Source organism: Clarias gariepinus, chromosome 19, assembly GCF_024256425.1.
Source record: "Clarias gariepinus isolate MV-2021 ecotype Netherlands chromosome 19, CGAR_prim_01v2, whole genome shotgun sequence".
NCBI lineage: Eukaryota > Metazoa > Chordata > Actinopteri > Siluriformes > Clariidae > Clarias > Clarias gariepinus.
In genome coordinates, this window is record NC_071118.1 from 528881 (window position 1) to 545595 (window position 16715).

Below are 16715 nucleotides of genomic sequence, written 5' to 3' on the forward strand. Positions count from 1 at the left end.
CAAGAAATGTTAAAAATCGAAATTTAAATCTAAAATTTCTTTTTGAGAGTAAAGAACCTGATCATGTCATGTATCATAAAGTTTTTATCCAAGATTAGGTTCTAGTCTATCTATCTATCTTTCTATCTTTCTATCTATCTGTCTACATCACCGCTTAAAAGTTTGGGATCACTTGCAAATTTCTTTGTTTTCCAAAGAAAAAAAAATCATGCAATTTAAACAATTTTATTCATTTCACAAACAATTAAAGTGAGCCGGAGTTCTGAGTGTAATGGAGGGGACGGCACCGTCTCCGGATCTGAACCCTACTGAGCTGTTGTAGTGGGAGGAGCCTGACCATGTGGTACGGAGGAAGACTCCATCCTGTAGGAGATGCTCTAGGAAGCATGGTGTGAAATCTCCTTAGATTATTGACAGCTGGATGTCAAAAAAAGTTTTTTTTTTCGCTGTATTTTCTATTCAGTCTAATTCTGTGTGTTTTTCTTTGGAAAACAATTTCTAACAAAATTTCTAAGTGATCCTAAACTTTTGAGCGGTAGTCTGTCTATTTATCTGTCTGTCTGTCTATCAATCTATCACAGTTACCTAGTTTTCACGTTTTAGCGTGCACTGTTTTGTAGTTTTTAGCTTGTTTTATTAAATCGTCCACAAGGTTTAGTAAAATGACCGAAGTAACTACATAAAATTCGATATGAGCTCCAGGTCTCTGTAAGTATGTTTGTTTTTTCCCCTCCTGTGTTTCGTTCTCTCATCGTGTTGTCTCTGGATGCATTTGGATTGTTAAGTCTGACACTTGTGTTCAAGGGTTTTCCTCGGTTTATAATTCTGAATGTTCCATGCTCTATGTGTGTGTGTGCGTGTATTTTTTCTCTCTGACTCCAGAACTCCAGATTTAACAGTATGGGGAAATCATATTATATCATATTATATTATAGTAAACGTGTCTATAGTTTGTAATTTTTTGCTCTCAAATTAGTGGTTCTGGATTTGAATAATGCCAAATGTACATCTTTTATCTTTGCTCAATTTTTCCATTTCCAAAAAATAAATGTTAATGTATGCATGGTATTTTTTGAATGGCAGCGTAGAAGGTGTATAAACTAGAGCCAAGTTCTCTCGCTTTCTCTCTCTCTCTCTCTCACACACACACACACACTTAAGAATATTCCAACATTAATATGGACACACTGAAAAAAAGAGACGAGGCACATGAGTATCTGAAACTCGAGTATCTTTATTCAACGTAAGGAACAGCTAACCCAGACACACGAAGGGTTAAAAACAGAATACTGTCGTTACTCTTATAAACAGATCACAACAAAAAGCACCTAAAAAACAGATCACTTCAAAGTCAAAATGTCTATCAAAATAATAAAATTAAATAAATAAAATTCCCAATGCCTTTCCAAACCGTAACATCGTGACATCTGGCGTTTGAGACACGGCGACACAGAGGCAGGAGGAGTGTGAAGTATCGCCTCAAGCAGCAACGCAAAGGGATTTTAGCTTTAAAAGGAAAACTGGACCCTAAACCCTGTCCCATAACAGCTTTCCTTACATTAGAGTTAGCGCAACAGAATCTAATTCTAAAAGTGCTGGAGATCAGAAAAAAAACTCACCTTAATAGACCTTCAGTGGTCCGAGATCGGACTGAAAAATAAAACTGTTTATTTGTGGATTTGAGGAACAAAGCTAATCTTACTAATCTCACTTGTGTGGAATTCTGTTAGGAAAGTGAGTACGTTTCCATGGTAACAGTTTAGCCATTGTGACGTCAAAACACGTTGTAAAGAAAAGCATTTCATTGCTGATTTGGTTAGGTTTTTTGTTAGGGGATTTTTTTTTTAACAGAAGGAGTCTCCAGTGTCAGAGCTTTATAACAGGGATGTGAGAGAGAGCGATGAATTTGCCCCAAGCAGCAATACAACCAGTATTCAATAAACACTGGAATGTTGTGTAACTTGTGTTGTTCATTGTTTAAACGTCACGTTTCGTACAAAGCTGAAATCTCTTTCGCAGCTCCGCACTCCAGTACAGTTGCAACTGCACATAAACTCAAAAGAAGAAGAAAAGAAAAAAAAGAAGGACCGATACTCTAAGAAAACACAAGTATTTGCAAAGGATGTAAGTGGTTTCTATTTGCTGCCAAACTATTGTTTATTTTTAAGGAATTCCCATGTGTGAAATGTTACATCAATTATCATTTGTAAATAATTAGCTTAAGAAAATCTTAAATAATTGAAAAATTGATTCTTAATTGAAAACTAATAAAAAATAAGATTAAGTCTCACAGCTTTAGTGAGAAGAGAAACACACTCACCTAGAGACGTTCTACAAACAAAAACAAAACACAAACTGAACCGTTAGCGACTGTGACATCTCAATTATTACTGCAGTAAATGCAAAGCTGATGGATAATACAATGTACAATAATAATGAATATGTTAACCGTACTCGGCTGTGGGAGCACAGGAGGTTCAGAAAGAGGCATTCTGGGAAAATTCACTGGACGCAGCAGAAGCCTCATAAAACGCTCATAAAAAAGTTCCTTTTTAAATACAGTGGAACCTCGGATTGTTAGTAATGCGGTTTGCGAGTGTTCCGCAAGACGATGGTCGAAGACTTTTAATAAATTTTGACTTGAAAAACGAACAAGTCTTGGTTTATGAGTACGGAGTATCATTTATCACGCACGTGCTTCATGTTTTGACTCTTGCATCACGTGATTACAACTGAACCAACGTTTTTTCTCTCTTTTGCGCTGCAGAATTGTGGGTAATTGAGTCCCCTGTTGGGTCTTAGTGCGCGTCTCTTACTGGTATAATTAGCATCCGTGCATGTGTGTACTGTGACCATGTGTGTGTGTAAAACATATTTTATTTTGTGTCTGTATGTGTGTGTGTGTGTGTGTACAGCGCACGTGTAAAGCAAAAGCAAGTCTTAGAGAGGTTAAAGATCCATTTTCTCTCTCTGTATCAGCCTGCTCTTTGTGTCTGTTTGCGCGCGCACACACACACTCTCTCTGCTCTACACAGAAACACTGCTCTGTCGTAATTCTTTTCAAAGATAAAGTGCAGGTTAATTTGTTTTATTTTTACTTTACAGCAGTGATTCCATCAGTGCGTCGCTCAATTGAGTGTCAAAGAGATTTCTTGTTTATTTTACTGATAAAACAGTGTTTCCGTTGTGTGCTGCGTATGTGTGAAAAGAGTGGAGGAAGGGTAACTGTGGGACGAGAAGGGGAGGGGCTCCTTACTTTAGCTTTACACACACACACACACACACACACACACACACACACACACACACACATAAACACATCTTTTGGGATTTATTTAAACTTTTATTTAAGTGCAGGTTAATTTGTTTTATTTTAACTTGTTTGTTTTATTATTATATATATATATATATTTAGGTAAGCTAGTTATTTTTAATCTTTTTTTTTTACTGCTCGTGATCACTGCAGTTCGGAAAAATGACCCGCGGAAAAAAGGAAAACGCCGTTGCTCATGTATCTGAAGCTTTAATGACATTTCAGTACAGAAAACCTAACTGCTTGATTGAGGCGCGCACACACACACACACTAAACTCAGTCGATATCTGTGGGTAAATCAGTTCTCTCACTGCGCTTCTCTCAAAAGGTCATTTGGCACGGCGGATAATTTGGCGATAATCATGATGTACGGCCGAGGAAGCGAGTCGTAAACATCACAATTAATTTTGAGGAAGGCGGCTTTATCAAGTCACCCTTGTTCTTCGCACAGTATTTTTTTTTAACTGCGAACAACTTTTTTGGACAAGGATTTCTTTTATCTGATTTATATACAGAAAAGAATGGTGAGCTCGAGCTGATGATTTGTGTACAATCACAGTGTAGCGCTGCTAAAGAAAGCAGAATAATAATAATAATAATAACAATAAAAATTAATATGTGACTCTGACCAATAACCAACAGCCACAAGTTTATAAATGGAATGATTGGTTTTAGCTCACCAGTCACTTCAGCGTCATGGCACTAATTGATCAGCCAATCACATCGGCAATGCGCAAACAGTACAGGTTTCCGTTAACGTTCACATCCAACATCAGGATAAAAAAAAATTTTATCAGTGAAACTTCTGATCTTTTTTAGACAAACAAACAAAACATCCAGTTCTGCAGAAGAAGGGAGTGGCATGACATGACAAGCTGACATGAAATCAAATAACCCCTCTTTACAAACACAGTGATCTGAAAAGCATCTCAAAACACCAAACCTTGAGGAGAACAAGCTACAAGAGCACAAAACCACATGGAGTTCCATCAGCTAAGGGCAGGAACCTGATGCCATGATGGACACCAAAACTGGATCTTTTTGTGAGAATTATTCATATCCGCGCAATGCTTCTGATGTTAGATGTAAACCCTGATTCTGCATGATTGTTTTCCCAATTGCCCTGCTGTCACATGACTGACTGACTGACTGGATAACGGCACGGATGCCCAGACATGCAGTAGTTTCCTAACAAAGCCGCTGGTGAGTGTAAACATAAAAGACAACACTGATCTCCCCTTAGGCTGTTTGTTATATCAAACGAAGCCAACCCGAGGAGCAAAGTTAGTTTGCAGGTGGAAGCAGCTGGGACATGCGTGAAGCTGTAAGACTGTCTGTTAGTCTTTTATACAGTATGGACAAGACGTCTTGCAGACGGAGAGTTTTCAGTGAAAAATGGAACACAAAGTGCCCACAAATTCACCTACGCAATCACATTTTAATGATGTAAGAGACAAAGCTGCAACCAGATCTACACAAAGGCTCTATTACAAACCACAACGAGGCAAAAAAATTAAAGTTTACCTTACGCCAAAGCAAAGATAAAGCAGCATTAGCACAGTTTTTTAAAAAGACTGGCAGTGACAAACTTACTTAACACACTGCCTGGCCAAAAAAGATATTGCCATTTCAGAAGGGTTATATTATTCTCCTGTGTAGAAACAATTAAACTGACTGGAATTGGTTTAAGACCCGTCCAGTAAATTTTTACACCCTGGAAGGATCGAGCTAAACCTTAATTTCTCAGAAAAAATGTGTTTAAAAAAAACATCCTGAATAAGTTTCATGGGAGATTAAACGCTTGGTAAAGTTGCATAATTAAAAAAATCAATAGTAAAAAAACAAAAGCTGTGTTTATAACTACATCAACTGATGAAAACTAAACAGGACTAAACATCTGTATGTTTATATGAAAACCACTTGTTAGTGAGACTCATCAGAAAAAGGCTTCAGTTTGAGGGCTAGGGAGCATAAAGACTGGACTTTGGAGCGATGGAAAAAGGTCATGTGACCTGATGAGTCCAGACTGAGCCTATCCCAGAGTGATGGGCGTGTCAGGGTAAGAAGGGAAGGACATGAAGCGATGCTCCCATCATGCATAGTGTCCACTGTACAAGCCTCTGGAGACAGTGTTATGATCTGGGGTTGATCAGTTACTCAGGTCGAGACTCAGTAAAGTTATGGGGCAATAAAATGAAGTCAGCTGACCACCTGAATGTCCTGAATCACCAGAGGATCACATCTATGGAGGGTTTCTTCTTCCCTGATGGTACGAACATTTTCCAGGACTCAGAGTGTGAGAGAATGTCTCTCGAAGGAAGCACAAGGAATTATTTATAAATGAAATATTACTTGCGTGATTTTATTTATTTTACTTTTTTTGGCCAGGCGGTGTATATTAAATACTGGGTGTTAATCAGTCATGGCTTGGACATAAAATGCGTATCATTCCTTCACCATCAAACCTTTCGCAATAAACGTAACTGTCATAAAAATACATATCTAGAGAACTTTTGTCAGTGTGCATAAGTTTATACGGCAAAAGTTATAGAGAACTGTTACACAGACGACAGTTTCTGAGTATCCTATTTAAACTGGATTCACAATACTGTACATTACATTACTATCACAATTTTTTTTTTTTTTTTTTTACCTGGCCTTGAATAGAGATTGGAATACAGATCTGGTCTAATTCACAGAACTACAGTACAGTTGCTGTACGGATCACTGATTTTATACATTTGCTCTGATATTATTAAACAGGGAAGCCTCGCGGATGTCTTCGAGTTCGAGACACAGATCAGTCCTGACCTCAGCGGGTTTATTAGGATGGGACAGTTCCTCTCTGGTGGGCTTCCCTGGCATCTTATTATATTATATTATATTATATTATACAGTAATACAGTATATATTTAACTCTATGTCTATATATATATATATATATATATATATATATATATATAAAACAAATACCATAAATAAATGTTTATATCACTATATAAATATAGTCCTATATTCAGATACGGTTTTATATTTCACGATTTACATGATTTGAGTCAAAATACAAACGTATGACGTATCCCCATGAGACGATAAGGTATCTACAGACTCCAAACACGGCTATTCGGAGACACGACTACACGTCGGGTGTCGCGTGGGATCGTGGCAACCCGGTGTAACGGGAGGTGACAGACTGAATATCGACGAGATTGTCATGCATTAAATCTACTATTACAGCATGAGATGTGTAAAAACAAAGGAACAAAACATAAAATTATTTTCTAATAGAGTCCTCTTATGTTTTTTTGTTTAGTTTTTTTATTTAAATGATGGATGGAAATCTACATGATGTACTCGGAACTATTAATCAATAGCGACGATTGGTGAGATGGTCGGGTTAATGGGTTTTTTTGCTTCGTATAGCTTGCTGTTACATAAGTACGTACATTACGCAACTTTAAAAAGAAAAGTAATTGTTGTAAACTTGGCTCTTTCAAAATAGAAAACGCAAGATTTGGCACATTTTTCTTTTTTACATACATATTAACACGGATGTATCGTATACTACAAACAGTACAATAGTGAAAATAATCACTCTAAAGCCTACGGATGGCGCTATTCACAGTTTTAGCTCTTGGTAACGGCATGGCACAGTTAGTTTTAACTTTAGTCACGATACTTTAACTCGCTTGTTAAAGCAGTAAAGCAGTCTTGTGATTTGTCAAAGCAGAAATCGAAACAAAAACACAAAAATAAACAATTATTCGTTTAGAGACTGGAAAAAAAAACGGCAATAAGTGATACGAGGTGCAGTCTATGCAGATGAAGACAGATATGAAAAACAGATTGGATGTTTTTCACGTGCAGTGTGTGCACATAAGTGTGTTAGTGATAAAATGTCAGATGCTTTCGATGGAGCGGCAAACGACTCTAAGGGAGTTTACATTTTTTTTCTTGGAGTAAACTTCGGACGGGAAGCGTGAGAGTGATGAATGATTCATGTGAACGGGACAGGGATCGGGTAAAAAGGCACACAGTTTCTTTACCTTTGAGCCTGCGTTAGAGCAATGCAACACAAATAACTCGTGTGGGTGATGGAAAAAAAGCAATCGTAGGTGATACTGGTCTAAACTGGCTGAGACTCCAAGAGCAAACACTGATCATCATGAAGAGTACACAGACACACACGAACTTCGCTGCTGGCTGCTAATGGCTACAGGCGATCGACTGACTACCAAGGAAGGCTCAGAGTTTTCTACCTATCGCTGTACACACGCGTGCGGTGAGCGTACAGACTTTGTAGACGCTGCTGAAATGCACTACTAGGCTCGCTCGGACGTTTCCACACTAATCTCTCATAAACGATTTCTCGAATAGACAGAATCTAAAAGTGTTTCGTATCGAACGATCGCGCGCAACCCGGACGTGAAAACCGATGCAAACCAGCGAATATAAACAAATAAATAAAATAAATAAATAAATTGTGAATGTAGTGGTAGCATCATATGGCTACTCCCGTTTTTTACATTTTCTTAATATATGTATATATGTTAGGTTTAGTTTTGCGTGTTGGACCTCCTGATGGTCGGCTTCCTGTTGACGTAAGTGGCCCAGTAGGCCAGGTTGAAGATGAAGAAGAGCACAGGAAAGATGATGCGTGAGATCTTGTCCACTTTGCTGACGCGGTTGTAGGACTTCTTGACGCCTTCGCAGATGTACTCGCCGTCCATTCTGGAGAGACGTACCTCTCGGACTGGCTGGGTCTGGGTCTGGGTCTGGGTGGGGGCCGAGGCGGTGCCGGAAGCGCTCTTGGCGATGGTGGTGAGTCCAGGATCTTTCCCGACGCTCATCGGGTAGGTGGTGCCTACGATGTTAAAGGTGTTGTTGGTCTTTTTGGAGAAAGTCACTGAATCGTTTCTCTGTGGGGGAAGAAATCAGCAGAGATACAAAGTTACAGATGAACTGAGAAGTTTTTCAACAGTTTACAGATGAAGTTTATATCTCGCACTTTCTGCGTGCACTCACTGGATCTGTAATGTGTTCTAAAAAATAAATAAATACTACGCAAAAATGTCTTGTCTGCAAAGTGGTTGACGAGACAGTTTCAATGAGGTTGTGGAGTGATGGAATCTGCAGTAAATACTGCCATCGTACGGATTAACACTGGGGCTCTGAAACACAAGGAGCCCTGTTGGATGTTCAGTATCACAGTATTTCACTCCTCCGGAATCACCGAGATGTGTGTGGTTTGGATAAATAAACGCCACCGAAAAAGAAGAACTTAAACGCTCACACTAGTGCAGATTCCCTGGAGCAAACTGATGCCCAAGAATGAAAGACAAGAGTGCACTTAACCGGTGAACAGAGACCGACTCTAGCTCTCGTAATTATACCAGCTAGCTATAATCAGTGCCTAGACAATGCTAGCAGCACCAGCCACAGGCCTGCTAAGAGAAAAAAAAAACACAGAGTGAAGATTCGACCCGGTAGCCTTGGTGGAATTAAGGCTTAACAGCAAACAGTAAGTAAGAGAAAACTGATTGTTGTGTAAGTTTGGATCAGCCAGAGGCTAAATGAAAGGAAAAGACGCAGAAACGATGGCTGTATGTGGTGACTCTTGTGGCCCCTGGTGGTCAGAAGGCGCGAAATAAAGCAATTTATTATTATAATTATTATTTTAAATTACTCACTATTAAAGGTAATTTTAGAACATACAGCCAAAACTTCAGCAGACTGACTTTCTCATATTTCGTATAAATAAATGATGAATTTACCCTTTATAATGAAAAAATATTAACTGCGGGCGTCTGGATTCTCCCCGAGGCGCTGCATGCTTCCAGACACTTTGAACTAAAGACTTTTATGTTGACACACATTTCCTGCTACCTGATTTTCAGTTTTTGATTATCTGCCTGATTTAAGTTTCTCGTCTTGCATTTTGTTCTCTCTTTGGTTTTCTCTGCGTTTTTCCAAGTTATTTTGGTTTCTGTCTCTTTGTTTTTCCTAAATACATTTTATTTCCAGAGTGTGTGAGTGTAGTCTGGATTGGAACGCCACCTCACCCTCTGACTCTGATTTTTGATCTCTGCCTCACCGGCTGGTTTTACTAAACTCTGCATTTGCATTCGTACCCTGTCAGATTTTAGTACAGCCTGTCATTTTGTTTAAGTGCACTTACTGCGCACTTCTGCCGCTGTATGTGACCCTGATAATCCTCGCACTGCGGTCAGACAAACACCTTGGTACGGTCATGACTGTGGTGCTGATAACACAGCACTTTACAGTACACCTCCTCTAATAAAGTGTTCCCGCTCACTGCCCGATATCTTCTTCCTGCTTAAATGGTTACTTCAGACCAACAACAGAATAATCCAGCTGCCTGTTGTACTTTACCAGTTCGGAAGACTGCTGCAAAAAACAAAGGATTAACAAAGCAAATATTGTGTAAACTTAATGTAATTGTGAATGAAAGTCTCTTATGAACTTATGAAATGTTTGTAATTATACTTTAGTATACCTGAGTACCATCTAACCCAAAGATCTAAAAAAAAAAAAAAAAAAAAAACACCAGGGAATGAGGATGCGCTAGCACACAAACATAGATAGATAGATAAATAAATAAATATGTTTTGGCCGGAGCGGTTTCTGGCCTTGAGCCTCTGAGTAAAAAAGATTTCACCTGTCACGCCACTCCTCCCCTGGCCACAAATACATTAGGCCAGTGATGCTGAGCTGATGTCAAAAACCGAAAGAACATCCTGGCCAGATGACAAGTTAGCCAGCGGAATGCTCGACTAAATAAGCAGAGCCTCTGTACCCCAGAGCGTCTGGGAACAAATTCGTATTGGGAGGAGGCACGACACCCCTGACAGGTTTAAGGTTAAATTCCTAACAGCACTGCAGAGAAGCTGCAGAGGGAAAAAAAAAACAAAAAAACAAAAAAACAAAAAAAAACAAAAAAACCTTCATCCAAAGTTTTTTTAGGTGAACGAACGGTCACAAAGGATTTCACTGTACATAACTAGTTCCATTAGTTCTGACTTATTATACAGCAGATATCTAGCGGCAATCATTTATTATGACAAAATACACAATTAAAGAAAACAGGAAAAAATGTGTGTGTGTGTGTGTGTTTGACTCTATTTTAACCTGTAGACACACATTTTTTTTAGCACATACTGTACACACTCATAAAACTGACTTGTTTTGATGATGATGCTTAGATTTAGAAAATTCTGACATTACATAACTGTTACCTACTAATCACTAATCCTGTATTTAGAGTCGCGGGGGCCTGAAGCCTATCACAGGAGATTTAGGGCACAAGGTGGTGTATCAATCACAAGGGTGCCAATCAATCGCAGGGCACACACTTATTAACCTAACCTACTGTACATGTCTTTGGACTGTGGGAAAAAACTAAGTACCCGGAGGAAACCCACCAAGCACGGGGAGAACATGCAAACTCCATACACACAGAGACAGAAATCGAGCCTGGCCAGGAATCGAACCCGGACCCTGGAGGTACAAGGCGACAGTGCTAACCACTACACCACTACATAACTTGCTAGCTCAGGCTACATACACTATATTGCCAAAAGTATTCGCTCACCTGCCTTCACATGCATATGAACTTGAGCATCATCAACTTCTTAATTCAAGAGTTAGGAGCGCATTTATGAGAATTTCAGTGTCACAACATCCTTACTGCTGCATTCGCAAAAACTTACGTCCTAAACATTCGCACAAACAACATATCTGTAAGCATTAAGAGACTTGCACGCCTTTAATTTGTCTTTATAAACGCCTTGGAGGTTCTAAGACATATGTTTGGTCTGAAAAACCACTTAGCATCATTTAACCACTGACACGAAGGTGCAAGGATTGTTTAAAGTTACGCCATGTCCGAGTTTAGTCTTAGTTTAGCTGAATGACGTTAAAATAAGCGAAAGAACATCTGATGCCTTAATAAAAGCCTTGACAGAGCTTTGAATCAGATTATCACTGAAGTTAAGGAGTCTAAACACTAAAGGGGTCTGTACGCACAGAAAATCCAAACATTCCAGATTCCATCTAAGTAATTCATATTAGTTACTAAATAATCTGCTTTAAGGATGAGTAAATAAATCATAATCAGTGCTGCACAATTAATCGCATATTAAACATTTTGTTGAGAAAAAAGGTGAAATTTATTACAGGTGATGTACGAATATTTAGTAATTCATTTGGAGTTTTGTCTGAAGTATATAAACTCTAAGCCTCATGCTAAAACTGTACAGTCAAAAGCCTCCTTCATCAGTGTTTTAGCAATATTTGCTTTAAACTAGTGCCACGTGTGTGGCTTTGGTGGGCAGGAAAGGCTAATTTGGTGCTTCTGTAATATTAATATAAATAATTCATTTTAAGCACATCCAGGCATCATGCTGAAGAGACAATGAAACTGGTTGGAGATCTGGTCACATGGACGTCCCTCGTGGTCTGTCTGGGATGTGTGTAGTGATTGGAGACGGTTCCACTTTACCATGAAGACAGTCCTGTCCTCGGCTAATGCAGACAGCTGTTTTCTTCGGACTCGTGACTACAATCGCTCAATAGTTCAGGACTGGAGTTTCCTACAGTCTACCTCAGCCTCCAATAACCAATTGGACTCAATTAACCTAATAACATCATCTGTTATATTAAACTTACAGCCTCCTATGATCTACACAGTATGACTGCAGATTAGTAATCAGGCTCGTTCATGAACGAGTCGTTCTTTTTAAACGAATCTTTAACATGACTGAATCTTTAACATGGTGAAAGAGTCGTCTCGGAGAGTGATTCGTTTATTTTCTATTGGGCGCGCATGCGCAAAGCATCGCGAGACCTCCGTATGTTATATACAGGAAACAGAATTGAATGATTCTCAGCGATGAGTCTTCAAGTCTCGAGTCGTTAGTTCTTTTGACACATGACTCCCATAGACGCTATGCGGTGCAATATACGATAATAAGATCAAACGACTTAGATTGGAAGATATAAGAGATGAGCTGCTCATTCTTTTTATTATAATATGTCCTTGGTTGTAATATTATATGTAATATTTTCATAACTGAAATTATAGCCAAAATTTGTGTATGTAGACGTATTGGGGGAATTTTTATTGAAAACATTTTAATTTATTTCTGATCAAAAGAACTAAATGATTGAAATGATTAAAAAAAAGATTTGTTCATTTTAATGAACGAGATTCAAAGAACCGAGTCACAAAAATTTTTCGGACTTCCCATCATTACTGCAGATCATTTTGGATTTTTAGATTTGGGTGATAGCGGACCCCTGCTATCCGTTATCACCCAGGTGAGGATGGGTTCCCTGTTAAGTCTGGTTCCTCTCAGGGTTTCTTCCTCTTGCCATCTCAGGGAGTTTTTCTGTCACACTCGGCTTGTTCATCAGGGACAATCTGATTATTCCGATTCATACAGATTCACATTTCATACAAACTTCTATAATTTCTTTTGATTGTGTAAACCTGCTTTGCGACAACGACGATTGTTAAAAGCGCTATACAAATAAAATTGAATTTATGCAAGTCTTCATGCAACTCTTTTAGTGCAATTTTTTGCTTTTTGTCTCTATAAATAAGTTTCAAGACTAAACAATACCTTAAATAATTAAATATTAAAATTGCGACACGTGCAGCCCTAATCATAATCTGCTACTTTAAATCTATCGTCTAGAACAGATCAACACTGTCACACACAAACACAGGAACAGTTTTAGATCCAGAGTGCGAGTGTAAGTGCGAAAGTGTGAGTGTGAGTGTTAGTGTGTGTGTGTATTACGCTACAGGGCTGGGTGGCTATCCTGAGAGCTAGCAGTGCTGTGAAATGCTACTATATTGGACTCATTATGGACTTCTGTGTAATAAACAGGCTGTCGAGCTGCATGAATTAAACATGCTCCAAATCCCAAATGGAGGTAATTGCGCCTTCCACCCCTAGTGCTAATTCTGCACTGATCTTCACTTTGTCTCAGAACCACACACAGACCGATTAACATATGAATGTATTAAAATATATTGTAGGTGAAGCACTTACTCGATCCCATGTGGTTGCACTTCTTGCTTAAACCTTCTTCAATATTTAAATCACAAAACAAGCACTTGGATTGATTTAGATAAGATTCTGATAGAATGAATAGAAAGTTATATTTAAGATGATGTAATAGCTGGCACCAAATCTAGACTAACCAGTGAAAAGAGGTTTGTATAGTACAGTAGGTAGACAATCGGTATTCTACTTTTACCGTCGCGGCGCACGGCAACAGCATTTGGGTTTGTGCGTTTGCTGGCTTTTACCGCTGAGTGGCGCTATATAACTATAGGCCGACGCCTTAGGCATCAGTTTGTTCTCCCCAGGATTAATGAGCCACAGCTCATCTAGAGCCGCACATAGTTGCAGATAAATTCAAGTGAAACATTGTAATTAAACAAATTTATAATCACAGTAGTAACATTACTGTACAAATTTAGAATTTAAATTAAATTAAATCTTTTTAGGATCAAATTTAAGCAAAGTAAACGTTAACACAGTGTGCCTTTAGATTTTATTATGTGTAATTAGAAAAGCTACACATAGAGTCTTGTGCCATCTTATATTTTGTGTTCTTTATAATTTGTAATAGATTTATTACCTGAAATAAATAAAACTAAATGATCATAAAATCAAAACATTGTCGGGACGTTCTACTGTGTCCGCAGATGTCGTTGTCATTTAGCCTCGCTTGTGTTTTTGCGTTATTATAAGAATAAAGTGCAGTAGGCTGTTATGATCATCATAATTTTCTTTAATAAATAATGACTCACGTGAAACATTAAACGAATTTACAATTACAGTACTAAAATTACAGTACAGATTTTAAATTTAAATTAAATATAGGCATTTCTTATTTGCATCAAATTTAAGCAAAGCTTATAGAAAACAGACTGGGTGTGCATCAGAAAAAGTTTGCCAGATTAATGTGCAAAAACTATATAGTAAAACTATATAAGCTACATAGCCTTTATAAGATCCTACTTATATTTAGGTGCACTAACAATGATAAAAAACTTTATAATTTTGTTAAATAAATTAAAGTAAACAGACGTGAAAAATATATACTTTTAAAAAGCGAAAGGTCTGCTTTTATATAAACTAATGGAAAACAATTTTAATATGTAATTCGTATGGAAAGTAAATTGTAGGCGCGTTCACTGGTGCGGAGCGACGAGATGACATGATCACCTTCATCACTACAGCCGAAAACAAAGAAATCACTAATTTATCAAAGAATTATTAAAATGGTCAGAATCAGTCTGCTTGCTGTTTTTTCCTGACACATTCATAAGCATTAGTCTACTTCTGCCGGTGCGCTTTGGAAAACTTTATGCGTGCGGTTGACCGCTGATTAGACTACGTAGAAAATTATAGGAAGATATAATGATGCTCAACACCCCGAGCCCAAACCTCATTTAAATTAAATTAACAAATATTTGAAGTAGATAACAATGGCACACTTTATAAAAGCATTTATATTTAGCCTAGAAAAAAGTAATCCTGCATTTATTTTTAGGGTGGCTCTTTATCGGAGTAAATCATTTAGTAACAAGCCTGTAAATTTCCATGTAAAACAGGTACTGTATTAATAAATTGCTTAAATGTATGTATCATGAGCTATTGATCAGTGATTTATGTAAATGACTCAGTTTAGACTCCGTCCACACAAAGCCGGTGCGTTCCCTATCCGATAATTTTTTTTCATGAACACGGCGTCGTCTCAAGAAATATCTGCACACGAAACCACTGAAAACGATGTAGTATATGCCAGACCAGTATGGGGCGCTGTAATTCTCCCATAGAGTTACACTATACACGGAGAAAAAGACTTTGAGCATGCGCATAACCTTGTGCGCTGTATTATCGCTTGTTGCTCATAACAGTTGCATAGAAACGATAGATTTTGCTGTAATAAAGCTAGTAGCTTTGCGGCAATGAAAATTGCTAAAAGCGCTATACAAATAAAATTGAATTGAAAGTAGGCTTTGTAGCAACACGAACACAATTATGTAGTCCGCCATTATTGTTGTTGCTGTTACGTGTGACGCAGCCGACACGTGATGTGATGACATCATCGTTTCACAAAATATACGGATTGGCCGTACACACGAAGACGCAAGGGTGTCGTTTTCAGATTTATCCACTTTGGGACCCGGTTTTAAAAAATTGCGGTTTCAGTCTCCTAAAACGCTGGATCCGTGTGGACGAAACGCCAATACGATAAAAGATTTATACGTATACAGCGAAACGCGTCTCCGTGTGGACGGGCCCTTAGATGTAAGAAAATGCTCACTGCTGCGCTGTTTGGGGGAGGGATGTGCTCATGACGTTTAGTCTGCTTTCTGTGTGTTTTGGTGTGTTTCTGTGTGTGTTGAGAGGTGTTAATAAGTCTTACATATTCATAAAAAATCGTGAATTATTCAGTAAAACAGAAGCTCTGCTAAAAAAAGTTAGGCACATCAGTCACTTTTAGGGCTGCAACAACTAATCGATAAAATCGATAATTATCGATAATGAAATTCGTTGTCAACGAATGCGGTTATCGATTAGTTGGGCTGCTGACGTCACTAAAGACCGCGACCACAAGATGCACAAATACACACAGATACACAGCCGCTCGCGCAATGGATGTTACAGGAGCGTCTGCAGGATAAAGCGCGCGCCCCGAGTCCTCCAAGGTTTGATAGCAATTTACATTAAACGCCTCTAAGAAGACGGTAACCTGCACGCTATGCAAGACCGAGCTTTCATGGCATGTCATGCACGAACACTTAAACAGAAAACGTGTTGGTGTTACGGATGGCGAAACGTCAGCAGGTTCGGTAAAAACTGTATCTCCATCGTGTAAAAGTTGTATAGTTTAAGTGCTTTTGTTTAAACTGTTTGCTAACTTCGGGACAGTCGCACTAGATCTGTTCACGGGCTACTCGCTAGCATCACATTGCGCAATCACCTCATGAGCAATAGTGATTAGTTAAATGAGTAGCTTAATTTACACAGTGCGAATAACAGTAGAATATAACATTTAGTAAATGTTGTGGTTTTCAGCGAATGCAAATAACAGTATATTTATGACTATTAGCTTTATGCATTTCTACAGTTTTTTTATAGTCTACTACAAAGTTAACTTGTAATTTACTGTGGTTTTACTTATGCATACATCATTTTATTATACAAAATTACATTATTTTAGCTGTTTATATCTTATTAACTGAATATATCAGTGTATTTTTTAAAGTGTATATATATATATATATATAGTATATATTTATACTGTATATATTATATTTTTATTTAAGGTGCTCATTTAAAATGTCAAAATTAA

The 16715-nt window shown here is 38.1% G+C and overlaps 1 protein-coding gene across 1 annotated transcript in view; it reads right to left on the bottom strand.

Annotated features, from left to right (window-relative positions):
• Nucleotides 1-7835: 7835 nt before the first annotated feature.
• The window catches only part of LOC128507855 (gamma-aminobutyric acid receptor subunit alpha-3-like), a 140511-nt gene continuing 131631 nt past the window's right edge, over nucleotides 7836-16715 (bottom strand). Inside the window, exon 11 of the mRNA XM_053478982.1 lies at nucleotides 7836-8233. Coding sequence (XP_053334957.1) covers nucleotides 7871-8233 — 363 coding nt within the window. The 3' untranslated portion in view covers nucleotides 7836-7870. The remainder of the gene's footprint in view (nucleotides 8234-16715) is intronic.